We start from the raw sequence: 26,436 nt of genomic DNA, 5'->3' as shown, positions 1-26,436 counted from the left end.
TCTCACAAAGATGGTGCTGAATTGTGTGCTCAGCTATAATTGCAGCTACTCAGGCAGCTAAAGCATACAATTGCAAACTCAAGCCCTACTTGGGCTACAAAATGAGTTCAAGGCCAGTCTGGGCAATGTAGTGAAATCCTACTTCAACATACAAAGTGAAGAAAGGCTGGAGAGGTGGCTTAGTGGTCAGTGTGCTTGCTGGGCAACCACGAGTTTAGTGAACAAGGTGGGTGTGCATGGTCTCATTGATACCACAGCATTGAGATGTTGGAGACTGCAGGTTGCTGGGGGCCGTTCTGGCTGCCAGTCTCAGATTTAGGGAGAAAACTGCTTTGAAGGAATAGGGCAGAGAGAGATAAAGTATGAAACACAGTGCTGGCCTCCGGCCTCCCCTTGGGTATGTGGCACACACCTTTAATCCCACCAGAGAGGCAGAGGCATGCAGAATCAATGTGAGTTCAAGGACAGCCTGGTCTACAAAGTGAATCCAGGACAGCCAGGGCTACAAGAGAAACCCTGTCTTGAAGAAGAAGAGGAGGAGGAAGATAAGGGAGGAGGAGGAGACCACCACAGTTTCAAAAAGGTGAAACCAGGGCTAGGGATATAGCTCGGTGGTAGAACAATTGTTTTAGACGTGTGCAAGGGCCTAGGAACTGGGGGAAAGGTTTAGAAGCAGTTACTGGGCAGTCTTTATGGCATCGTACAGTGTAAGTACATCTTTCGGTGCTTCCCATTTGCAAGGAGATAAAAGCAAGGTCTCACGTACTCCAGGCTAGCCTCAAACTCACTGTAGTTGAGCTGGCCTTCAACTTTTTTGTTGTTGTTTTTTGAGAGAGTTTCTCTATAACCTTGGCAGTCCTGGACTCATTTTGTAGACTAGGCTGGCCTTGGACCTCAATACTGATATGCCTGCTTCTGCCCCCACCCCAACCCCAGTGCTGGGATTAAAGGTGTGCACCACCACCAGACCCTCCCCCCTACCCTTTTTAAAATGCTTTATTTGGCCTTGAACTTTTGATCTTCCTTGTCTTCCTCCTAAGTACTAGGTACATGTCCTCATACTTGGTTTATGTGGTAGTAGTCATCAACCCTGGGTTTCATGCATGCTGGGCAATTGAGCTACATCCCCTACCCCTAATATATATACTTTAAATTTTAATTGTACAGTTGGATACAGTGTGATCATATAGTACACAATACGTAATGATCAAGTCAGGGTAACTGAAGTTTTTAAATTTGGTAACAATAATTGCTGTACACCTACATTAAAAGTTTCAGGGGCTGGAGATTTCAGCACAGCTGAACTGGTCTCTGCTCTTTAAAGGGACCTAGGTTCAAAGCCAGTACCTACATAGCAGTTCACAATTGTCTGTAATTTCAGTCCCAAGAGATTTGACACTCTCACAGAGACTACATGGAAACAGAAAACCCACATATCCAATTTAAAAAAAAAAAAAGAAAAAGGTTTTTAGAGATGGGGCCTCACTTTAGCCCAAGCTGGTCTCAAACTAATGACAGCCCTCCATGAGCATTCCGAGGTCTGAGTGCACATCCACCTATTACATCACTGTCTTCCCTCTTCTCTCACTAGACTGTCCAGAGTTGCAGAAGAGACGATCAAGGACTATTTTGAATCTCGCCTTGCTCTATTGGAACCTGTTTTCCCAATAGCATGTCACCGGCTCTGTGAAGGGCCAGATTTCTCAACAGACTTCAATTACAAGCCCCCTCAGAATATACCAGAAGGTAAGTATATGTCCCTTCAAACTTAGTCTGTAAGGATGAGTTTGCTTCTAAGTAAAACCTTTAACAGACACCACTGAGGTAGCTGGCAGAGCTACTATGGCAGGCGGCCTCCCCGTACCCTTTCCCTGCCACTCTGAGTCCTCTTTAAGATACAGTGTGGGGCCAGGCATGGTGGCATACGCCTTTAATCCCAGCACTCAGGAGGCAGAGACAGGTGGATTACTGTGAGTTCGAGGCCAGCCTGGTCTACAAAGTGAGTCCAGGACAGGCAAGGCTATCATAGAGAAACCCTGTCTCGAAAAACAAAACAAAAAAGATAGTGTGGGAGCTGGTGTGGTGTGAGTGCCTGTTGTACCAGCACTCCAGAGAAAGAAGCAGGAGTTCTGAGAGGCCAGCCTGGTCTACAAAAGAGTCCAGGATAGCCAGGGCTACAAAGAGAGATCCTGTCTTGAAAGTCAAAAAAGATGTCAGTCCCCTATAATTATAGTTCTTAACTGAGTTTTATTGAAAGAAAGCTTCACAATTCTAAGTCTAGATTTTTCTCCTGAACTTTATGATATCCAGGGATTCCCCCTTGTTTGGCTTCTGTTCTTGTTTTGTTGCTTTTCTGAGACAGGGTCTCACTGTGTAGCCTTGGTTGGCCAGGAATTTGCTATGGGGAATAAGCTAGCCTTGAGCGCAGAGATCCACCTTTCTTAGCCTATGTGTTGGGATTAAAGATGTCCTCTACCATGCCTGGCTTGGTCCAATTCTCCACTCTCAGCCTTCTAAGAGCTGGGATCTAAGAGCCATCACCTGGGAGGGGTGTGCAGTGAGTGCTATCCCCCTCCCACTGGGGTTAGTGACAGGTATTAATAGTGAGGTATTAATAGTTAACGGGGCTGGGGAGGAGGGTCACACTCCTCAGAGGTGTAGCTACCAGGAAGTTGCCCTTGAATTAAGTGACTGACTCAGCCACGCTCATGTAGGCATCCTTAATTGAATATAGCAGGGATCAGAACAGAAGGAAAGGGGCCTATTGCAAAGAAACAGTTTGGTAGATGAGTCGGGGGTAGGGAATAAGAGTAATGGAGGGGTAAGATCAGAGTACAGTTAGTACTATGAATATTCTACCTGTGTACCATGGCTCATCCAAGGGACGGCAGGTAACATTACATTATCTTTCCTTTAGAGTGGGTCCTGCCTATTTTGTTACCAATGGTGAGGTAACTCAGTGGGTAAGGCTTCCACCAGCAAGCCTGATGGCCTGAGTTTGATCCCTAAAACCCACATGATTTCGAGAACCAACTCCCCAAAGTTGTCTCTGGCCTCCAAACACATGCTATGTGGGCTCCTGCACTGAGAATAAGTAAGCTTTTTGTTGCTGTTAGGTTTTATTTTTTGTGAGCTGCCATGTAGGTTCCTGGTCCTTTGGAAAAGCAGTCATTACTCTTAACTACTGAACTATCTCTCCAGCTCCAAGTTGTTTTTTTGTTGTTTTTTCCTTCTTTTGAAGCACTGCTGTAAGTTACATCATAATGTGGTATTTGAGTGGTTTATTAGTACAGACTTTGACATTTGAAGACTTCCAGGAAACAAAACAGAGATATTTATTTGTACATATAGATACAAATTTAATGTGTATTCATAAGTCAGGTATGGCTGTCCACACCTGTCATCCTGCACCCAGGACATTTTAAAATTACACATTTGTGTGCACATGTGTGCAAGTCAGTTTTCTCCTTCCACTCTGTGGAGAGCCGTTGTTCTGTCACACAGACACCATTTTAAACATTTTTTAAAATTACATTTTGTTTTTCTGTCAATGTGTTTGTACCAGGTGCAAGTGAACAGTTCCTGGGAATTGGTTTTCTCCTTCCACCATATGGGTTCTGTGGGCGTCAAGTGGTCAGGCTTGGCAGTAAGAACCTTGGCTAACTAGCCAGCTCTCTGTTAGCACTTAAGAGGATGAGAGGTAGGAGCCTCCCAGGTCTAGAATAGAGTGTTTGCATAACATGCTAGACCCCCAACATCACAGAATCCCTGTAATTTCAACACTTAGGAGGTGAAGACAAGAAAATGATAATTTTAAGGTTATCTTTTTGAGGCTATCCTGGGCTACATGAGAATCCTGTGTGTCCTCACCCCCCGAAAAATATTAAAGGGAACAAGCTTTATATCATTCAAAGCCAATTTGATTTTAATTTTTTTGAGACAGGGTTTCACTGTGTAAATAGCGTTGGCTGCCCTGGCATTCTTTGTAGACTAGGCAGGCCTTGAACTCAGAGATCCGCCTGCCTCTACCTCCTGAGTTTGTGTAGCCTAGGCTTGTCTTGAACTCCTGACAGTACTCCTTTCTCATAAGTACTGGGCTTACAATACCATGACTGGCTCATGATTTATAGCTTTGAATATTATGGGCCATAAGCATTGCAGGGAAGGGGCTTTGGCGCGCGTGTGTGTTTAAACCATGCATAGACCAACCAAGTCTATTTTCTGCCTGCATGTACACCTACTACAAGAGGGCACCATCTCTCTCTACACATGGCTGTGAGCCATGTGGTTGCTGGGAATTGAACTCAGGACCTTTGGAAGAACAGACAGTGCTCTTAACCTCTGAGCCATTTCTCTAGCCCCCAACCATGTCTATTTTACTTTTCCCTATTTACTATTTTGGTTTTTTTTTGTTTCTTTTTATAGCCTTGGCTGTCCTGTGGACTCAGAAACCTACCTGCCTCTACCCTCGAGTGCTGGGATTACAGGTGTGCACTACCTCACCCAGCTTCTTCTGGAATCTTGTAAGACAGAACTATAAGGCCCTGAGTCAACTTATGTTTTAGACAGATCCCAGCAGCAGACTCAAAGGCTCAGCCTGGCCATTCTGGTACTCCATGCACACTGAAAGGACCTAGGAGATAGCTCAGTAGTACAGCACTTGCCTTAACTTTCACAAGATCCTCAGTTCAGTTCCAACCACCACTAGACATTCTTTAATGAGGCTTTTGATTCCTAAGCAGTACGACCATTTGCCTGGTTATTATTACATATAGTTACATGCATTTCTATCTGCTAAACCATCTTGCTGGCTCCCAAATTTTTGGGCTTTTGTAGTGCTGTAGAAAAGACTTGGAGTGTTACACTTTTTTTTTTTTTTTTTTTTTACCACTAAGCCAGACTTTGGAGAGCCTACATGGTAGGAGAGAACCAGCTCCCATAAATTGTCCTCTGACTACCACACATTGGTATCAAATCATATAAATCTCATTGTTTTAAAAACACAGTCGCTAAGGCTGGAGAGATGGCTCCGCAATGAGAGCATTTACATTTGTTACTCTTGCAAAGGACCCAGATTCTGCTCCCGGCACCGGCATGACAGCTCATAAGTAGCTTACTTCAGTTCCAGGGGGTTCTTAACACCCCTTTTTCTGATCTCCACTGGCAGCAGACACGCAGGCGTTTCAAATAAAGACTAAAAGCTACATAAAATTTTTATCTCCCATGAGGTTACTTGGACAAGGTCTCGAGATCTGTGGTTTGAAAACTGTAGGGTAGATACGGTGTTGTGAGTGGAGGGCTCGTGTGTCAGCAGGGATGCCCCCAACCCACACACTGCATTAACCTCCCCTCTCTCCCTCCTTCAGGCTCTGGTGTCCTGCTCTTTATTTTCCATGCAAACTTTTTGGGTAAAGAAGTTATTGCTCGGCTCTGTGGACCATGCAGTGTACAAGCTGTAGTTTTAAATGATAAATTTCAGCTTCCTGTATTTCTGGTAAGAGTCTTGAAAGTTATCAACAAGCACCTTTATCTACCCAGCCCAAGATAAGGGACTTGTTACCCAGCCCAGGCTCCTGCTGCCCTGACCTTCCTGCAGTCCTCACCTCTCTGCCTGTGGCATTCAGTAGCCAACCGAGCATAATTCTGAGGCTGGAGAAATGTTTCCAGTTATAGAAGACCTATGTAAATGCTGAATGTGTATGGTAGCCCATCTGTCAGCTGTCTGACAAGTTTGATTGACAGAAACTGCCTATAAAAGATGATTCCAACCTTGGACTTCTGCATTTGTCACACATGCCATGTATACCCACACATACATACCCCACATAGGACGCACACAAAGAATGGAAAGGAAAATAATCAGTATAGTGAGATACAATTTATTATAAAAAAAGATACAAATTTTGTTTTAAAATATTTTAATGTTCATTTATTCACTTTAAATGATGCTACCATGTGCCCTACAGTTTGAGAAGAAACTCTTAGTCCAGAGAACAAGAAGTTTACATGACGCCAGTGGTTAAGTGGTTGCGTTGAAGTAAGGCTACTGTCAAACTAGCAATGAAGAGGAAGTTGATACTCTTACCTCATGAGCACACTATCACTCCCTTTTGCCACTTCTGGAATTCTTAGGAAGACTAAATTAAGCATTCTGTTGAATGTAGTCGTATTTCTATGCTTGTGCTGTGTTTCTTGTGTTATTTTTTTTTAAAACCCTGCAATTCACAGGTCTAAGTCCCGTGAAGGTGCTAGGGTTTGGGGATGTGAGTCCAACCCTGACTCTCTCTTTCTTCTCTAGGATAGTCACTTTGTTTACTCATTCAGCCCTGTTGCCGGCCCCAATAAGCTGTTTATAAGGTTGACTGAAGCACCCTTTGCCAAGGTGAAAAATCTTTGCTTTATATTTACTGCTACTGCTTAAGTTAAAAATACCTGTATATCCCTTGAGTGTCTGGAAATGCCTGTGCACATGGTACACACAAGTCCTCTGTACTCGGGTGGGTGTTGGGCACATTCCTGAAGGTTCAGGCTGAGGGCATCCCTGCTGAGCACTAAGCTGCTACTGTGTGGCTAGGCCTATTTAGCAAGTCAATATGAAGACAATTAACTATCTTCCTAGTCCCTTGTACTACAAATAGCAATAATGTTCTTAAAAGGTGGAGCTGTGTATGTACTGACACATTCACTTCTCTTCTTTAGGTTAAATTGCTAATAGGTGCATACAGAGTGCAGCTGAACTGACCAAAGGAGAGACCAGGCCTAATGTTCATATGTAGATTTACCTGTAAACTTGCAATTTAAGCCTGTTGCCTATTAAAAGTACAACAGGGCTTTACCATAGTCTACATGTAAGTATTTGTGCCATTGTTCAAAATGTTCAATGTTCTGCATAGTATATTTCCACAATGTGGAACTAGTAAAGAAATTAAAAACTTTTGAACTTGAAGTTTTCTACTTTGTGAGTTTGTGTCTTTGAAAAACAAAGTGACTAAGAGATTCAGGCTGGGCCATGGTGGCTCTTACTTGTAACTTTAAAATCTAGGAGGCTGTGAATTCAAGACATGAACGTTTTCCAAAGCTCAGGTCTAAGCAACTGTGATGATGTTGAAGGTGGCCCAGCTGCTGCTGCCACTTACATCTCCTAGGAGGCAGGAGAGTGGATGTTGGAATGTCCACGGTGAATACACTAGTAAACTTGGTGAAGTGCTGCTCACAGTGCCTAAAATGGGGCAGCACCAAAAGCTCAAAGGTGACTTTGGCTACATAATGAGTTAGACTTACCTGGGAGAACAGAAACAGCAACGCTTGACTCATTAATGGTAGACATGTGGTGTGCTGTGATTGCTCATAAGCAAGCATAGATTACAAAATAAGGTTTTCTGCTCTGCTGCTTCTGTTTTTCTCAAACACGATGTGACCTGTAAGAGACAAATCTTTCATCCATCAGTAAATACATGTACAGAGGCACTTTGTTCTGATTTTTAGACACAGCACTCAAACCTGCAATCTTTTCTCAGGATTGTAGGCATGCTCTACCACGCCTGGGTGGGTGTGGGGAGTGTGTGCTATTAAGTTTTAAAGCACACGCCTTTAATCCCAGTACTCAGGAGGCAGAGGCAGGCGGATCGCTGTGAGTTTCAGGCCAGCCTGGTCTACAAAGCAAGTCTAAGACAGCCAAGGCTACACAGAGAAACCATGTCTCGGGTGGGAGGTGAGGGGGCAGTTTTAGCCCTAATCAGCAAGCCTTAAATAGTCAATATATCTATCTTTACCTATTTAGGTGTTCTCTAATATAGCATATCTTTAGATAGAACTTTCTTCTCCCTGGCTATCTTGGAACTCACTATGTAGACTAGACTGGTTTTGTCAAGTATCCTAGGCTGGTCTGGAAATCCCATATAACACAGGCTAGCCTTGAATTCACAGCACTGCCACTGCATCAGGCCACTAAATGCTGGGTTCATAAGCATACACTCACCACACCCAATGAAATGGTTTATAATGAAAGCAGGCTCATTTCAACTTTTTAGTAACTTTTGACATTTTAATAACTTGGTTTATATATCTTTTCTGTAGATAACCTATTTCTTTTCCATGTTAATGTTTTTTTAATTAGAAAATAAAATCTAATTATGAAGCAAGGTTTTTCTTTGTGTAGTCTTGACTGTCCTGGACTCACTTTGTAGACCAGGCTGGCCTTGAACTCACAGCAATCTGCCTGCCTCTGCGAAAGCAGGTATTTCAAGTGATGACAAGTCCACTTACAAGCTTTACAAAATGTGTACTTTCAGCCGGGCATGGTGGCACACACCTGTAATCCAGCACTTGGGAGACAGGCAGATGGATCAGTTTGAGTTCGATGGATAGCCTGGTCTACAAAGTGAGTTCAGAATAGCCAAGGCTACACAGAGAAACCCTGTCTTGAAAAACCGGAGGCAGGAGAGCACCAGTAGATACTTTGGGTGCAGATACAGGCACCCAATGCATGCATCATGGTGTTTCCTGAAATGTGTGTCCCTGGATTCTGGGGTCTTGTATTTAAATGGACATTCTGTGACTTTCTGACAATGGGAAGGTCACGGCCTGAAGTGTGGATGCATATTCTGGTGACAGATGGTCTAGCACTTTATCCCCATGATCAGGGATGAGATGATTTGGAGTGGCAGTTCAAGAGAAAGCTGGAGAGAAACAATATTGTTTCTATCAAAGTGAAAGTGTCAGGTATTAAGAATGTGGAGATGTTTCAGCCAAGGCCTTCAAGCCACCCCATGGACTACCCAACCTGGCGCCTGGATGAGATGAGGCAGCCTAACGAACAGGAGCGTGGGGCCGCAGTGACAGCCGCATGTGCTAAGCTTCATCGTAGGCAGCAACTTAAGACAAACAGCCATGTACTGATTTCAAGATTAGAAGAAAAGACATACTTTTTTAGCCTTGTCCTGGAACATTATATACATACATACATACATACATACACACACACACACACACACACACACACACACACACACACACACACACACATATACATACATCCTATCTTCTACTTTGTAAATAACTCTTTAGTGTGTCATTTCTTTCACTCCAGTTTAGCTAAGCACTACACACGTTAAGAAAGCAATCAGGAACATAAAACATCGCCCTTCTCAAAAACAAACATTGCCTCTTAAGACACGGGTAGCACTATAAAGTTTCAGCTCAAAATCTAAACTGTCCAACAACAAATCATTGGGCCTGGTGGCACATTCCTTTAATCCCAGCGCTTGAAGAGAGGTTAAAAACTGGAGCCACGACTGGTTTCCAGGGTTTGGGCTACCTAGGACTACATAATGAGATGCTGCCCAAGGTGGTATTCAATCTGCATGTGCAAAGCTCTGGTTTCAAAGACACAGGCCCGCCAGACATGGTGCCAGACTATTACCCAACATTCCCTGGCTGAGGCAAAGAGATGATGATGAGGTGATGGCGATGTTAAGAGAATGCCTGCTCTTCCAGATTCCTAACACCAACATCGTGGCTCACAACTGCCTATATTCTCTACTTGCAGGGAATCCAGGGCTTTTACTGTTGTCTGTAGGCACCTGGCACACGCATGGTGCACAGACTTACATGCAAACAAAACATTCATGACCAGTTGGGACTACATAGTGAATTACTCAGTAAGACTATTCTAAAACAAATAGCACCAATACTGACTGTAGTGAGCACAAGCTAAATTAGGGAATGAGAATTTTAAGAGGAAGCTCCCCCTCTAAACACAAAAGAGACGCCAACTGACCTAAAGCAGCAGTGGCCCAGCGTTCCTGGCTTTTAAGCTCTTGGCTATTATACCAGAGGCAGGACGTTCAGCAGTTTCGTGTTGTCTTAACCTAGGAATAGAAAAATCAGGGTTTAGTCTCAAAAATCAGACATAAATGATCTCTTACAGTTCCCAACAGTCATCAAGACTTCAGATGATAACATTTGTGCCTACTTTTTATTTTGAAAAACTATTTTTATTCAGAGGGTAATTTCTCTGATCCAAAATAATCCCCATTTCCTAAATGAACACTGGCTCAATAAAGATTCAGACTAATTTCCTACCATGGCAGTAAACACTATAAACCCCTGATTTCTGAAAGATCTTCAAATCTGCTAGCAATTGAAAAATTTAAATGTGTGTGTGTGTGTGTATATATATATATATATACATACTCATGAGTATGCTACAACATAGGTCAGAAGACATCCTGTGTGAAAACATTATTTTCCACCATATCAACTCCAGAGATCAAACGCAGGTGGTCAGGCGCAGCAACAGGTGCCTTTATCACAGTGCCATTTTGGTCGTCCATTTATCATCATAGTTTTCTTTCACAGATTACTGCTCCGTTGATACAACATTAGAACCTTGTTATAGGGGCTGAAGAGATGGCTCAGAGGCTAAGAGCACCAGAAGACGGGTTCGAATCCCAATACCCATGTTTGCTCACAAGTGACTGTAAACTCAAGTTCCAAAGGATCCAATGCCTTTAGGCCTCTGTAGGTACTAGGTACAAATGGGCCCCAATAATACGGGCAAGGAAAACAAACACCCAATGACTTTTTTTTTTAAAAATAGTTTTTCGAGGCTACTCTAGTCTACAAAGTGAGTCCAGCATAGCTAAGTGAAACCCTGTCTTGGAAAAACAAAACAAAACAAAACAAACCCATGGTATAAAACCTTGTATTTAAAAAAGCGCTCTCAATAAATAAAATGATTATATTGGTAAAGTGGGAGGATCTCTGAGCACAGCAAAAGATTAATAAACAAGGACACTTTTATATACTCAGTACCATGTATACTCTTATGATTACAAGAATATGAAAAAGACCTTATTCGTAAGAAAATAGCAGCCCTTTCCCACCATGTATCACATATATTACACAACACACTAAATCTATAAGAAAACAAGACCTATATACACCCCAATACTATAGAAGCTGTTATTCAAATTGCAGTGAAAACTCAAGGGTATTTAAAGGCAAACACTGAAAAATTCTTGCTATAAGCCGGGTGGTAGTTTACACCTTTAATTCCCAGCAAGTGGGAGGCAGAGGCAGGCAGATTGCTGTGAGTTCCAGGCCAGCCTGGTCTACAAAATGAGTCCAAAAAACCAAAACAACAAAAAAGTAATCAAGAAGTGAGTTGATACTCTATGAGCATATACAGGGGGAGGAGGTCCCTCTCAGTCACAGTCATAGGGGAGGGGAGTAGGGGGAAAGCAGGAGGGAGGGAGGAATGGGAGGATACAAGGGATGGGATAACAATTGAGATGTAATATGAATGAAAAAATTTTAAAAAAGCAACCTAAATAAAAGGTAACATTTCCTGATGTATGTATACAATGTTCTACCTGCATGTAACACCTGTAGGCCAGAAAAGGGCACCAGATCACATTATAGATGGTTGTGAGCCAAACTCATAACCTTTGGAAGAGCAGCCAGTGCTCTTAACCTCTGAGCCATCTCCCCAGCCCCTGTGTTTTTTTAGCTAGGCAGTAAGAATGACTTTTTAAGCTGGCCATGGTGGCACATGGCTGTAATCCCAGGGGAGGCAGAGACAAGTAGATTTCTGTGAGTTTGAGGCCAGCCTAGTCCACAAAAGTGAGTTCGCAACAGCCAAGGCTACAGAGAAACCCTGTCTTGGGAGGTGGGGTGGGGGTGGATTCTTTCCCAAGAAATGCATGTTTTGAGAGGACTTATTGATATGACCACATGATTGTCTAGAGACCGGTGCTCACAACAATAGCCCTTTGCATTTGTGATACAGTAGAGGCCACTAAAGCAGTAAGAACCAGCTAGGATCTTTCCTAGGGGAAATCTTTTAATATATATATACATATACATACATACATATTTTTTTGTTTGTTTTGTTTTTTGTTTTTAGAGACAAGGTTTCTCTGTGTAGCCTTGCCTGTCCTGGACTAACTTTGTAGACCTGGTTGGCCTTGAACTCACAGTGATCCACCTGCCTCTGCCTCCCGAGTGCTGGGATTAAAGGCGTGCGCCACCACCACCTCGCTTTAATATGTTTTTTAAAGATTTATTTATTATTATTTATTATGTATTTATTATTATGTATACAGTTCTCTGCCTGTATGTGCAACTGCAGATCAGAAGAGAGCATCATCACATAATAGATGGGTGTGAGACACCATGAAGTTGCTGGGAATTGAACTTGGGACCTCTGGAAGAGCAGTCAGTGCCCTTAACCTTTGAGCCATCTCTCCAGCACCTCTTTTAATATTTTTAATTTAACTTTTATGTGTATGAGTGTTTTGTCTTCATACGACTATGCACCACATATGTGCCTTTGGAGTTACAAAAAGGGTTGTGAGCTGGGAATTGAACACAGGCTCACTGGGAGAGCAGCCAGTATCTTAAGCACTTAGCCATCTCTCCTAGCACCTCATTTCTTTTTTTCCATTAAAGGTTACAGGATGATATTTGATGGAGTTAGCCAAGAAATGTTAGGTTTGCAAATACATAAAATCTAATAATTTACAAGTTGATTTCCTCAGACAGATCTTATCTATCCCAGGCTAGCTTTGCACTATGTAGTTGATGACAACCTTGAACTCTGACCTTTCTGTCTCCAACTCCCAGGTGCTGGACTTACAGGTGTGTACCACCTCAAGTGGATATATAACTTCAAAGAAAAAAATGCATCTCTGGTCTGGAGAGATGGCTCAGAGGTTAATAGCACTGACTGCTCTTCCAAAGGTCCTTGAGTCCAACTCCCAGCAACCAACCACATGGTGGCTCACAACCAACTATATTGTGATCTGGTGCCCTCTTCTGGCCTGTAGGCACACATGCAGACAAAACACTGTATACTTAATAAATAAATCTTAAAAAAAAAAAATCGCCCAAAATGAGATAACAGAGAGTTGAATACAACAAATTCAAACAAAATGTTTACAACATGCAGCCATATCACATGCAAGGCAGCTATAAGGACACTGAAAAACTCTTCAACCTGTTCCCCCCTCAGATTTCTACAAACTTTTCCTCCCTTTTACATTGTGTTTGGGACATGGCTGCTATACAGCCTGCCTAGTCTAGAACTCAGATGAATTTTAGGCAACTGCTTGGTCCAAGCACTGACCCCCAGGAGCTGCAGACACCGATACCAGGCCTCTGAGCAACAGTCACATCCTGCTCTTTCTTGGAGACTAAGTGGCCCAAGGTCCCCTGAGCTGGATCAGCAGCAGATGCAGGACTGAACCTGTGATCCTTCTGCCTCAGCTTCTGGAGCAGCTGGGACGACAGGGATGCACCACAAAGCCCAGCTCTACTAGGCATTCCAAAACAAAATTCAGCATCATTTATGTGGCTTCTTAAGCATGTCAGAGTAAAATGCCAACGAGAGTAAGCAGAGAACTCAGAGCCCAGCTACCTGGGAGGCTGAGTCAGATCACAAACAAAGCCTGTCTGGGGACAGTGAATTAAAGGGGCAGCCATCCTATTAATAGCAAATTAAAACACTTAGACCACACAAATCTTATTGACAGAGTACACAAAAAAACAAGCACAATAAAACTCAAAAAATAAGCCAGGCACAATGGGCCACATCTGTAACCCTAACACTTGGGAGGCAAAGGCCACTGTCTGACTTGGAGGCCAGCCTGGTCTACAAAGTGAGTCCAGGACAGCCAAGGCTACAGAGAAACCATGTCTCAAAAAACTAAAATAAATAAAAATAAACTTCACATCTAAAACTTTCTGCCTGCATGCTATTACTGCAGCTGTCTTCATTGCCTTTTCCAGTGCAAGCTCTGTGCAAACAGCATCTACCTTAACTCACGTCAGCCTGAAGCTTCATTGAGTCAAACAACCCAAAATACATGGTATAAAGAAATTCCATTTTAATTCTAATGCTCCCAATGTCACCTTGAATAAAGGGCCTGTTCACTAATTCAACAAAACTGCAGTCAGCAGCAATATGAGGTCTCTATGCCCCAGGAAGTTACCCTTAGCAGAACTGTACAGTACATGAGACTCACTCAGTAATCCAACAGACAGGGAGCTAGAAGCCATGGGAAAGGTTCACAACGTACTGCCAGAACGAGAAAAACGGTGCCAAGTTCTCTAGGAGAGAGGACTGGACCATGAGGCCTTTAACACCAAACCAGCCACCATGCTGCTAAGACCAGAGCAAAGAGCTCAGGAAGTAAGCCTGGGGCTTCATCCACCTCAAAAGGGCTCTTTTCTCTTCTTAGATGAAGGGACTGAGAAGCAAAAGCTCTAGAAGATATTCAAGGTTAATAGTCATCTCATTTCTTTTAATTCTGCAGGGCCCCCAACCCACTTCTGTCTTGGGGAGCAGGCTACTCTAGGCCTGCTAGTCTGTTACATTTTGGGGGGAGTCTCACTGTGTAACCTAGTTTGGCCTCAAGCTCACAATCACTCTGCCTCCAGAAGACATCACTTTATTTTTGACTCTTTGTTTTTTAAGACAAGTACTACTATACAGACTGGGCTGGCCTGGAACTCTGGATGCCTCTGCCTCCCAAGTACTGGGATAAAAGGCGTGTGCCACCACACCTGGTTTATTTCCAGCTTAATGCGGTATCCATTTTATTTCCTACCCAAGCCTTGGCAAGATCTTTCATGCTCCTACTCTGGCCTCCCAGTTTATTCTTCAGAAGTAAGGACCTCTCTAAAATACAAACTGTCCAACCCCCTTCCCCAACTCCTTTTAGATAAAATCACAAATATTTACAATGGGCCTGGTTTTACTTTCAGCAGGGATAGTTGAAGTGAAAAGTCTTACTCACAATTGCATATACTACACAGCCTATAAAGCAGTAACCTGGGATGTCAACTTCATTACAGGGGAGCAAATTAGTAACATCTAAAAGGGCTTTTTGTGAAGCAAATGACTGAAGGCTTTGGAAATGCCTCCACAAGCTTCCAATTTCTATTCCTAAAACATTTACCAGTATCTCTACTGATCTTAGGTACTGCACTGGTTGGGGCCATGGGAGTTAAATAATTCCCATCCATCTAGGATGGACAGCATCAAAAGAGCTTCATGAACCAAATAACCAAGAAACTCCACTGTTTATTCTGTGGACACATTCCCACAGCACTTGCCTAAATGTGGTAGAATGGAAGGCACACACAGAGTAGTAACTGCCCAAAAGACCTTGTGAACACAGAAGACAGCCTACCAAGAGGTCTAAAAGAAACTGCTCAAAATACTGCACAAAAATAATTTTTACAATGTGTACATGTGTATGTAGTAAAATATATCAAGTGTCCTCTGCCTGTACAGAAACTTATGGATCATACAGAAAATCAGTAATCTCTCTCTCTCTGGTCAGAGAGGTTGGGGACCAGCAGAGTACAGGAATTAGCTGTTATGTTACAGTTTATACCTAATTTACGACCTAAGTTAGTCTACTTCTGATTTTCAATTTTCTCATGTGAGCAACTGACTCACCAAAGTTAAAATCACACATTATAAATATTCCATTCTGGCTGGGCCATAGTGGTGCACACCTTTAATCCAGCACTTGGGAGGCAGGGGCAGGCAGATCGCTGTGAGTTTGAGGCCAGCCTGGTCTACAAAGTTGAGTCCTGGATAGTCAAGGCTACACAGAGAAACCCTGTCTCAAAAAACAAACAAGCAAGCAAGCAAACCACAAAACAACAAAATTCCATTCTGGAGCACAGGTGTTTAACAGATGTTGCTGGTCCTCAGAGGGACCATATCGGGACCAGACCCAATATGAGACACTGCCTGTGTATTTAAGCAACAACCATTTTACTTGTGTCTACCCTTTTCTTTGCCCGTCACCCACCTTTTACACTTTCCAGTGTGGGGGGGGTATGGGGGGGGGGAGGGTTCCCTGGCTGTCCTGGAACTAGCTCTGTAGAGCAGGCTGACCTCAAACTCAACTGAGAGACCCGCCCGCCTCTGCCACTGCTAGCACGCCACCGCCTGGCACACATGCCTCACCTTTTCATTATCAAGGTAAATTCTTGCTGTTGACTATGTTTATATAAACGGGTGTTTGTACACGAGTGCAGTTCCCACAGGGGACAAAGGAGGGCTGCTGAATTGGCAGGAGTTGGTATTCTCTGCAGCAGCAGCAAGTGCTCTTATATGCAACCGAGCCTTCTCCCCATCCCAACTACTACTTCCTTTACTAACAATGAGCCAAGCCTTCCCCCTAAGCATCAGAATTTTTATGTGGTGCAAACTTTTAAATGTCACAGGAGTGTTCTATGCAGACATTGATCTGAATTATTAAAACTTGACTTAAAAGCCATTTCCTGTCCTTTCTTTCATATGGGCCCCCAACAGCCAATTAACCAAAGTCCTAACTTGTAGTAACTCAGCAACAGTCAATCCACAGGTCTCATGTGTTTCATGGGCCCCAGCCAGGCTCCTTGTGCGCACTTCCATGTGTGGAACCTTGAGCTATATACCCTGTGCCAACTGGCTGGTCTTGAGTCTCTACTCTAAAAATCTACTGTTTGTGTCTTAACTTTTCTCTGCCTGTAGTCTAAAGTGCTTCAAATGAAAAATTTCCCCAAGTAGTTGGGACTAAAGGGACCAATCACTGTGCATGACTACCTTGTTAAGAATCCCCTAATGGCTCCTAAGAGCAGAATAAGATCTTGCCCCCCAGTCTTAGTAGAGACTCCTACAGCTTTGTGGCTACTTCCCAGATCCCAACATAACCTGAGGAGCCATCTGGTCCTATATTCCACCCAAAATGGACATAAATGACTAAAATGACACTTAGGTATTTGTACCCACCCAATCCCTGGACAACAAGACTCCAACTGTTACTTTGTATTTAACTCTCAATCCTTGAGTTTCCCTTTCTCCATGTGTATGGAAGGCAAGTCTCAAGCTTCTAGCTTTTAGCCATCTGGCTGTAGTGGCTCTTTCTGCATTGTTGTGGTCAGTATGCTATGCGCCATTTGTCAGGGGCCTAGCAATTTTGGGCAGACACCCATCTACCGTCTCATGCTGGTTGCCTTGGTCTTCGTGCAACAAACACTTGCCGAGTGGAGCTTATATTCTGCTTCCCACACCCACTATAGAACCAGACATTTGCAGTCTACTAAGGGCTCCTTTTGAGACAGGTTTTTGCCATGTAACACAGGGACTCATCCTCCTGCCCCAGCCATCTAGAGGCTGGCATGAGAAGTGCACACATCACACCCAGTCTTCTCACCAAAACAGAAGCAATCTCTACTGCTCACAAGTATCTCAGTAACATCTTACCATTCACTCTTAAGCCCCATACAACCAAATACTGTATTCCCTTTATTGCCTCATCTGGGTGGCATGACAACCATAAAATATTTGTAATTAACCTTTTACTATACATTGAACATCCCTTGGAACAATGCCTAGAAGCAGAATGTGTTAAGATTTTTGCAATTTTTGGTGGAAAGGGATGTTTGTTTCCGTCCAGTAAGTAGTTTTGTTGTTTAGATAGGGTCTCAGGATGTAGCCCTCACCAGAACCTCACTGGGTAGGCAAGGCTGGATTCATCTGCTGGCATGTGCCACCACAGCTGGAAAGGGGTTCATGTAGGCTTTACATACAGAGCAAGGGACTCTCGGTACTTTAAAGTACTCACTTTGACTGTTAACACTCAACACTGTCATGAGGCATTTTCTACTTGTGGCAGCATGCCAATGCCCTAAAGTTTCAGGTTTGGAACCTTTTGGACTTCAGACTTTCAGAAAAATTCTAACCTTCAATTCACAACCATGTGCCTCAGTTCCAAATACTGGGACAGGGTGTATGCCACCATGCTTGACTCTAAATTACTTAAAAAAAAAAACAACTTTATTTTATGTATATGAGTGCTCTATTTCCATGTACAGCTGCATGCCAGAAGAGGGAATCAGATCACATTATAGATGATTGTGAGCCACCGTGTGGTTGAACTCAGGACCTCTTGGAAGAACAGCTCTTAACCACTGGGCCATATCTTTAGCCCTCTCAATTACTTTTAACAATGCAGTGATATTATCTTGAAGGCACCCAAACTCATTGTTATTATTCCTATACATAGAGTAATCAGTTGATTTTGTGTTTGTGACTTCGATGGCCAAAGGAAAAGAACTATTAAAGGATAAGCTGTAATCCCAGCACTCTGGGAAGCAGAGGCAGGGGGATCTCTGTGAGTTCGAGGCCAGCCTGGTCTACATAGTGAGTCCACAGGACAGCCAAGGCTACACAGAGAAACCCTGTCTTGAAAAACCAAGTAAGTAAATAAATACAGTTAACAATCCCAGTCAAGTGGCCTCATTAACTAACATTGTGCCACTAAAAGTCCTTATATCCCAGAGGGGCAACCCTGTAAATCCAGCTGTTCTGGATAAACATCAGCTCAGAGGAGGATAGAAAAGGCAGGCCTGTGGAGGGGAAACCAGGGCAAGGCTAGAAACCAGAGACAGGACAGTAAAGGGATCTGGGATCCTAGGAAGTAGTAAAGACTCTGAATTATACATAAAAAAAAAATCTATGACATTTACAAACAATACTCCAAAGAACTAAGAAACAGTCTTTAAGAATCTGTTCCCGTTTCACTGTTATACAGGGATAAAATATTTAGCCATCATTTTACTATGTGTATTAAAATATATTTACATAGTACATATTGGCTATAAACAAGTCAGTTTTAGCTAACTTGAGTCCATTTATCTGTGAGAAAAAGCACATACAAAAAAAGATATATGACCAGTGCAACTGCAAGACAACACAATGTACCAATAATATAACTCAAGAAGTTCCAAATTCCTTTCCAAATACCATAAGGCACATCCACTCCCTGAATCAGAGAGAATGGAGTGTAAGGGGTAGGGTGAGGGTCTACAGCTTGCACATGCTAACTTCAACTCAGTAATGGAACACAGTCTGTTTTACAACTGAAGACAAAGATGCATACTCCATAAAGAAACATCAATACGTAGAAAACAATGTCTCCTTAAAAATATTTAAAATCATCATTGCAAAAGCTCATTTTTAGTAACTTAAAATCTGTGCAATCAGTTGGGCAATGGTGATGCACAGCTTTAGTCCCAAGTACCCAGGGAGGTAGAGACAGGGGGATATCTGTGAGTTCAAGGCCAGCCTGTTCTACAAAGAGAGTCTAGGACAGTCAAGGCTGAAAACCATGTCTGGAAAAACAAAAATAAGACAAAATTTGTACAATAATCTAGAGAACAATACAAAGTATTAACCAAGGGGCATGTAGGCAGCTCAGCAGACATCTGCCTAACACACAAAACTCGGACTTAATCCCCAACACCACAGTGGAAATCCTAGCCATAAAGTCCTGGTGTTAAGGAAGCAAGCATGTGAAAATACCAAGAAAACCTGGTAACCTTGAACAATCTCCAAAATACTTTTTGTCTGCTGGTTGGTTTGTTTTTCCAAAACAGAATCTGTAGTCCTGGCTGTCCTGGAACTCAGAGGTCTGCCTGCCTCTGCCTCCTATGTGTTGGGATTAAAGGTCTACCACTGCCTGGCTTCTCCAAAGTATTTTTAATAACACAAAAGACCAATTGGATGTTGTGCAAGTAGGACCAAGTTATAAATTACATACTTTTACACTGAGATTTTTAAGGTCCACCCTCCTTTCCCAGGGACTTCACGCCGGTCAAGTGAGCAGAAGCCTTCGGCAGTACAACTTCTCAGCTGATATTGACAACATCCCAACTTACTCATCCAAACCTGCCTGAGGACCATGTCCTGATGAAAACTCTGCCCACTTCAATTATTAGAATTTACAAAGTTATTACATAATTAGATAATCAGCGTGTGTCGCTACAGAGAGAATGTCCACCTACAGGGCGCGAATGCAGACCAACTGATAGATTAACCCTTCAGATTTGACAAGTTCCCAGGAGCCAATCCTTTTCACTTTTCATTTGAGTCTTCTCTTCAATACAGACAAAGTAAAAGGAATCAAATGTAACACCTGACTGGCTTAGTTTTACACTCAGTGGAGGCCACTTTCCTGCAAATACTGTGGCTGGCCTGGGGGATGTGCAGGTCCGCCAGTCTTTCCTGCCTGGGCGTCCAGCAGCAAACACCAGCATGTCTTGTGGAGCGGACATACAGAATGCACTGTGACTCAGTTTTCAGTTGTATTTCAATGGATAGAAACTCTTTTTTTGCCCGTATTGCCAGCCTGGTCAGAGAAGGAGGCCTGGGTGCTCATGTGCCCAGCTTCCCCTCTTCCTGAGTGCTTGCTCCTACACCACTCTACTGAGAACTGGGCAACTCACACTCTTGACTGGATCTTCTTGGTCTGACACTCTGGTACGATGATGTAGTGGTTTAAAATCTTTCCATGGGCTTCCCCCCCTGGTTCTCTTACCACACAGCCGACCTCAAACTCAAAGAACCCACTCTATTTTCTTTATTGTTATAGGCATAAGTTGAGACAAAAATATTCCATAATTATTTATTGAACGAGTACACTATCGGAGAGTCTCAAAAACATACTTTTATTGGTACTGAAATATCCACTTTTCACTACATAATTTAGTCAACTTCATTTTCATTTTGAGATCCATGCCTCAACTTTATGAGACAGCATTACAGGTGTATACTTTGGTACCCAACTTAAGAAACTCACTTTTAAATTTAAATCATTTTTTTTTCTCTTGAAGTTCCCCTCTCATCAGTTTCTGAAGTAAAGCCAGCACTTGGAGTCCTATAAGCATCCTCAGACACCATACCACACCGATGTTCAGGCTGCGGATAAAACACTGGGGATTCTGCATAAACCTAAACACCACATCCTACTGCCAATTTAAGTCATGAGTTACTTAAAATCTAATTAGATGCCACACACACATGAGCTGTAACATATTGCTTAGAGAGTAGCATGAAAAACTCTGCACATAGACTAATTTTGAATATTTCCAACTGAAAGTTGACGGAAATCCATGAATTTGGAATGTGGAGTGAAAGGGCAAACTGCACAGGATGCCAAGCACCGTAAACAATTACTTTGATACTGATGAAGATAAGTAAGATGCGGGCACAACAACTGAATACACATATGCTTACAGAGTACAGAAATGCGAAGAGGTGTTGAAGTCTCACTTGGGAAACCCACACCGTAATCTGGGAGACAGGGGTCACATCAAAACCTGGTGGATTGAAGTGGGAGGTACAAGGACTTGAGAAGACTGTGGGCAAATCAAATAAAGCTTTCCAGTTGAAAATACAACTGTTTCATTCCAGATGTGAAGGTACTGTATTTGAAAAAGGGACTAGATGTTACTCCTTTAGAAAGATGCACTCAGCGACGACTGTGGAGACAATTACAAACATAACAGGATGATTAGCCTGTTGTCATCGTATCTGTAACTAATGACAATACCTTGAAAACTATCTATGCATGTGCCCATTTTGCCTGCATGTATGTCTGTGCACCATGCACATGGAGACCAGAAGAATGTGCTGAATTTCCTGGAAATGGAACTAACAGATCGTTGTGAGCGACCATATGGATGACGTGGGAATCAAACCCATGCTGTAACCCTTGAGCCATCTTACAGCCGAGGATACTATTTATCAAACAGAAAAGATTTTTTTTAACAGGTTTTTCGTTTTGTTTTTAAATCCCAGCAAGCCAGTTAAGCACCTACTTGCAGGAAAAGAGAAGACACGATTCTTTTAAGGCTATACTTCCCATCACTTACCTTCCACACTAGAAACTTGGAACACTGCAGCTTCCTCTTTCCTGGCCAGTGTATGCAGCTAAATTCACACTGCATCACACATCAGGAACTTAGGTAGCCTTTAGTCTTACTAAGTGCCCTAATGCCATGTGTCTGTGCATCCAATCACTGCTGCCTAAAGCATTAATATAAAACCCAGTCTAAAATTTAGCTAAAATGTTACCATTCTAGTGCCTTCTTCCAAATCTCTCCAGCACCCCTCTCCAAGACAGGGTCTCTCTGTGAAGCCTCGGCTGTCCTAGACTCGCTTTGTAGATCAGGCTGGCCTGGAACTCACAGAGACCCGTCGGCCTCTGCCTCCTGCCTGCTGGGATTACGGGAGTGCACCACCATGCCTGGCCCTCAAATTTCTCAAAACAAAGTATGTGCCTCCAGGTTTCAAGGTGCTTTACTAGCACTGGGCACTGCTGCATGTACACGCACCTGTCCCAAGAGGAGGAGAGCAGAACTTTGAGGAGGCCGTGCTCTCCTTCCACCATGGATCAACAGGCGTACAGGGCAAGCACCTTTGCCCTCAAAGCACATTCTGTGTCCCTTCTTACTAAAACAGCACCACTCTCCAAATACACTGAACCTGAAATCCTATCTACAGGGACCCGAGTTTGCATACCTGGTCTTGAACTGGCGTCATTCAAACACTTAATAAGGACTTGCTAGGAAACAAGTGCCAATCACTATGTAATGGAAGAGGCTCCTACTTTCTTGGGGCTGCTATTTCTTTTCCTTCTTGCGATACTGGGAATTGACTTGTGAGCCTCAATGCTAGGCAAATCAACCACCATCGAGCTACATTCCTGCCATTTTTGTTGGTGGGAGTTTTCTTAAAACAGGGTCTTGTTTATTAACTCCCGTCAGCCTCCAGGGACCTGAGGATGACTTTGAATTGTGTGATGTATCTGACTTACCACTCCTGGCTGGCCTGGGATAGAGATGAACAACATTATACATACATTTAAAGAGAAACTTTGTATAACACATCATTTTTCAAAAATAGAATATGTACATCTTTTATGGATATTATCAAGCAGGTTATAAACAGAAGTACTAACAGTGAAAAGGACACAATGTAACTTACTTCCAGAAATCAAAAGGGTTCAACTCCTCCCTGACCTACGGCAAACACCTACTATTTTGTTCAAAGAAAACAGATTTTACACAAGTTTGCATGTGCAACGATGGATATTTAAACTGCTTTTCTTCTTTCACAAGGCAGGGAGAGCAAGGGTTTTGCTTATGCTCAATTACACCCCAGCACTGAAAGCCAATCCTGTAATAGCCACAGTCTGTACAATGGGATTCTAAGAAAACAAGCCGTAAATAAGACACAGTCACTGTGCTTGACAATTCCATGTCAAGTTTCCAAAAGCAACAGATGCCAAATACCCAAATGGTTGGTTTGACTGTCCCCAATATATCATAATTATCACCCCCACAAATAGCTAAAATAAACTATTTTACATTTTTATTGATATTAGCCTTTCTGCATCTAGTCAGATACTCAATTTCCTTTAAAAAAAAATCTGTAACTGAACAGAAAGTAAAGATGCAAAACCATTTAAATACAATGTTCAGAGTATGATTAATACTGTACTCAAAGACATTACTTAGAAAATGTAAAAAATAAGTCTCGCAGACTCGCTAAGTCCGAGTCCTCATTCGCAGCCACACACACCGAGGAGTGCAGTTCAAGCAAGCTTTACTTCATCTGTTACCCGCTCACACCTCACTCTACCAGCACACGGTGTCTTCTTTCAAGAATGTTAAATTCTCTCTTCTCTGAAGAGGGTGGCGGCCACTGCTTCGTCCCCTGCTACTACATGTTAAGCTGCTTGCATGGTATTTGCTCCTCAAGTACAATGCACAAGCCCGTGGGTGTCCCTGGGAGGGCACTGGCCCATAGACCCCACAGAGGAACAAGCCCACCTACGCGGCAAGGCGCAACACAGTAACCGTAGGAGATGAGCTTTGTACGGAGAGTTCCAGACACTGCTAAAACATAAGCAGCAACCGAGACAGGCTGCCTCTGTCTTCTACTAGTGCAGTGCTCTAAAGCAGCCCCCACCCTGAGAACCACAGTCCCAACAACCTGTGCACACTGCACCGAGCGCTCAAGGTGGCTGTGAACCTTGAGGCTGAGTTTGCCTCACCTCTCTTCTTTTCAGCACAGTTACAGACACATTTTATTTCAAGGCAGAAATTAAAAATATCAATACACGTCCTTTTCCATATTGTCTAATTTTCCTTTGATTTTTAGAAAACCGCACTGGTTCCAAATAAATCTTGACATGTGGCAATACAAAGTTAAGCAACAATGTTAATTTCCCTGCTGTATGCAAACCTAAACACAAGGAACAGGTTAAACATCATCTAGAACTTCAGTGTCTTGACACATGGATGAGGAGGAAAACCATGTCTGCAATCATGAAATTTCAGTCATCTTTGGGAAGGCAAGCACTCGTGTTCACGCCGTTTGCTTTTTAAAGTGCCGTCATCAGGACCAAGGACACAGCTCTAAGAACGCACCTTCCTTCCCATTTCACTCAACTAAAAGTAAACAAGTGACTTAGAGACATCCAACTCCTTTTAGCTTGACAGGACTCCATTACTTTAATAAATGGGATTACCAACAGATAATTATAGTTTATTGTGTCAAAGAATTTAGTAGCTGTATAGTTTATTAGATTTAGAAAAGGACTCTCATGAGTCTGTATGAATATAGCTCATTTGGAAACGGGTTCATGAGTTAACCATCTTTATGTAGGCTAGGCCTATCTATATCTTAGTCCTGGTATTCTAAGAGGAATGAATATATTTGACTCTTGGGAAGTAAAAGATAGGAGAAGTACCCATTTGTATAATGTTAAAAAGCTAGAAACACCTGCCTGGCAGTGGTAGTACACACCTTTAATCCCAGCACTCAGGAGACAGAGGCAAGAAGAGATCTCTAAGTTCAAGGCCAGCATGGTCTACAAAGTGAGCTCCAGACCACCATGACTACACACAGAAACCCTGTATTGAAAAAACAAAACAAACAGCTAGACCAGGGGCTGGAGAGATGGCTCAGTGCTCAAGAGCTCTGGCTGTTCCTTCCGAAGACCTGGGTTCAGGTCCCAGCACCTACTTTGTAGTTACTACTATCTGTAACTCCATCTCCAGGGACTCCAATTCCTGCTGACCACCACAGGCATCAGGCATGCATGTAGTCCACAGATACACAGTCAAGCCAAACACATAGTTAAAAAAAAAAAACAACAAAACAGGCTACTCATAGAATGAAAAGGGCAACTTTCTTGATCGCAGATAAAAGAATCATCTCAGAGCCAAATCTTATTTTAGGTAAGGAAAAAGAAAAAAAATCACAAAATGCTTCAACAATTTAAATTTCCTGGAGACAAATTTGAAACACTGAATCATCTATGTGAAGGGTGATCGTTGGAAGGATTCCAAACGAAGACACACGGATAATCTTAGTACACATTGACCTAAGCCAATATATTACGATGTTCATAGTAAGTCTTAATTTTTTGTTTTTTATTTATTCTGAAATAGGGCCTCACTATGTGGCCTAGGCTGACTTTGCCTGCAGGGAGCTGAGTTATCACACCTGACCAGCCTTAATTTTTGAAATAAACTATTGTCAATCTAGTAACAATGGGTCCTCATTACGAACTGATTTTAAATTTTATTATACTACATAATTCTGAATTAACACATCTTTGTTGGTTTCTGAAACAAATTACTTATTTTCCTCTTGAATGCTTTGATGGACACAATTTTCTAACGTAACTAATGAAAAATATGACTAGAAAACAAGTGAAGATTGTTGAGAATACTAACAGACTTAGGAAACATGTATATCAAAGTTAACCCATTACTAATAGAGTAAAACGCTATCTTTCTAGGCATGTTCACTGAGATGTAAGGAAAGATTAGAACGTTCCCCAGTGCCTCTCTCTTCCCCAGGCACTAAGTCCAAACACACCAACATGAGGCTCACCTGTTAGGTTGTTTTATCACTAATACTAAAAGAGCTTTAGTGAGACTCTCAAAATGTACATATGCTCATGAGCACATGTGTGTGGAGGCAGAGGGATGTTCAGATGTTCCTCATCGCTCACACCAAGACTGGATGACCACCAAGCTCAAGGAACATACTTGTTGCTACCTCCTCACAAAATATAATCTACATCTTTTTCATTTTCATTAAGAAAGTTTGTGAATACAACAAAGCAGACACTGGAAAAGCATAAAAAACATGTTGATCTAATATGATGTGATTCAGGAGCGCATACGTTTGCTGACTGGGAATAGTAGTTGCAGCAGTCTTTTTAGCTGTTAGCAGCTAAAAATAACTGGAAAAGAACAGGAGTTGTTAGCAACCTACAATATATGGGGACATTAAGCTATAACCAAAAATAAAACAGACAAATCGCTACTTTACCTCTTTTTAAATGGTGCTAGGGATCAAATTAAGGGACAGGTGCACAGACCATAAGTTCTGACTGTCAGCACTGTACCCTTCCGGGTAACAAAGTCTAACGTAGTACCCATGTGGGATCCCCAAACCACTGGTATCTGTATCATGTGAGAACTTGTTAGAAAGAGATGTCCATTTTTTGGTTCTGGGGTTTTACTGAAAATCAGAAACGGGTGGAGAGCTCACAATCTGGGTTTAAG

The 26,436-nt window shown here is 42.6% G+C and overlaps 2 protein-coding genes across 3 annotated transcripts in view; one reads left to right on the top strand and one right to left on the bottom strand.

Moving 5' to 3' along the window:
• The window catches only part of MPHOSPH8 (M-phase phosphoprotein 8), a 54,324-nt gene extending 29,308 nt beyond the window's left edge, over window positions 1-25,016 (top strand). Inside the window, exons 11-14 of one of the 2 annotated variants that reach the window (XM_084767254.1) lie at window positions 1,592-1,746; window positions 5,367-5,494; window positions 6,299-6,382; window positions 12,628-25,016. In XM_084767254.1, the coding sequence (XP_084623380.1) occupies window positions 1,592-1,746; window positions 5,367-5,494; window positions 6,299-6,382; window positions 12,628-12,876 (616 nt within the window). In that variant the 3' untranslated portion in view covers window positions 12,877-25,016. Of the gene's footprint in view, window positions 1-1,591; window positions 1,747-5,366; window positions 5,495-6,298; window positions 6,383-6,699; window positions 6,947-12,627 lie in introns of those variants that run through there. The other variant, XM_084767255.1, reaches the window with a different exon arrangement.
• The window catches only part of PSPC1 (paraspeckle component 1), an 84,697-nt gene continuing 65,346 nt past the window's right edge, over window positions 7,086-26,436 (bottom strand). The window contains exons 7-8 of the transcript XR_014776391.1: window positions 9,779-9,869; window positions 7,086-7,418 (exon numbers count right to left, since the gene is read on the bottom strand). The gene's annotated coding sequence lies outside the window, so the exon portion shown is untranslated. The remainder of the gene's footprint in view (window positions 7,419-9,778; window positions 9,870-26,436) is intronic.

Source organism: Acomys minous (genome assembly GCF_964271855.1).
Source record: "Acomys minous genome assembly, chromosome: 18".
NCBI classification, from domain to species: domain Eukaryota; kingdom Metazoa; phylum Chordata; class Mammalia; order Rodentia; family Muridae; genus Acomys; species Acomys minous.
Note: the sequence above shows the minus strand (reverse complement) of the source record. Positions and strands in the feature narration are given on the sequence as shown.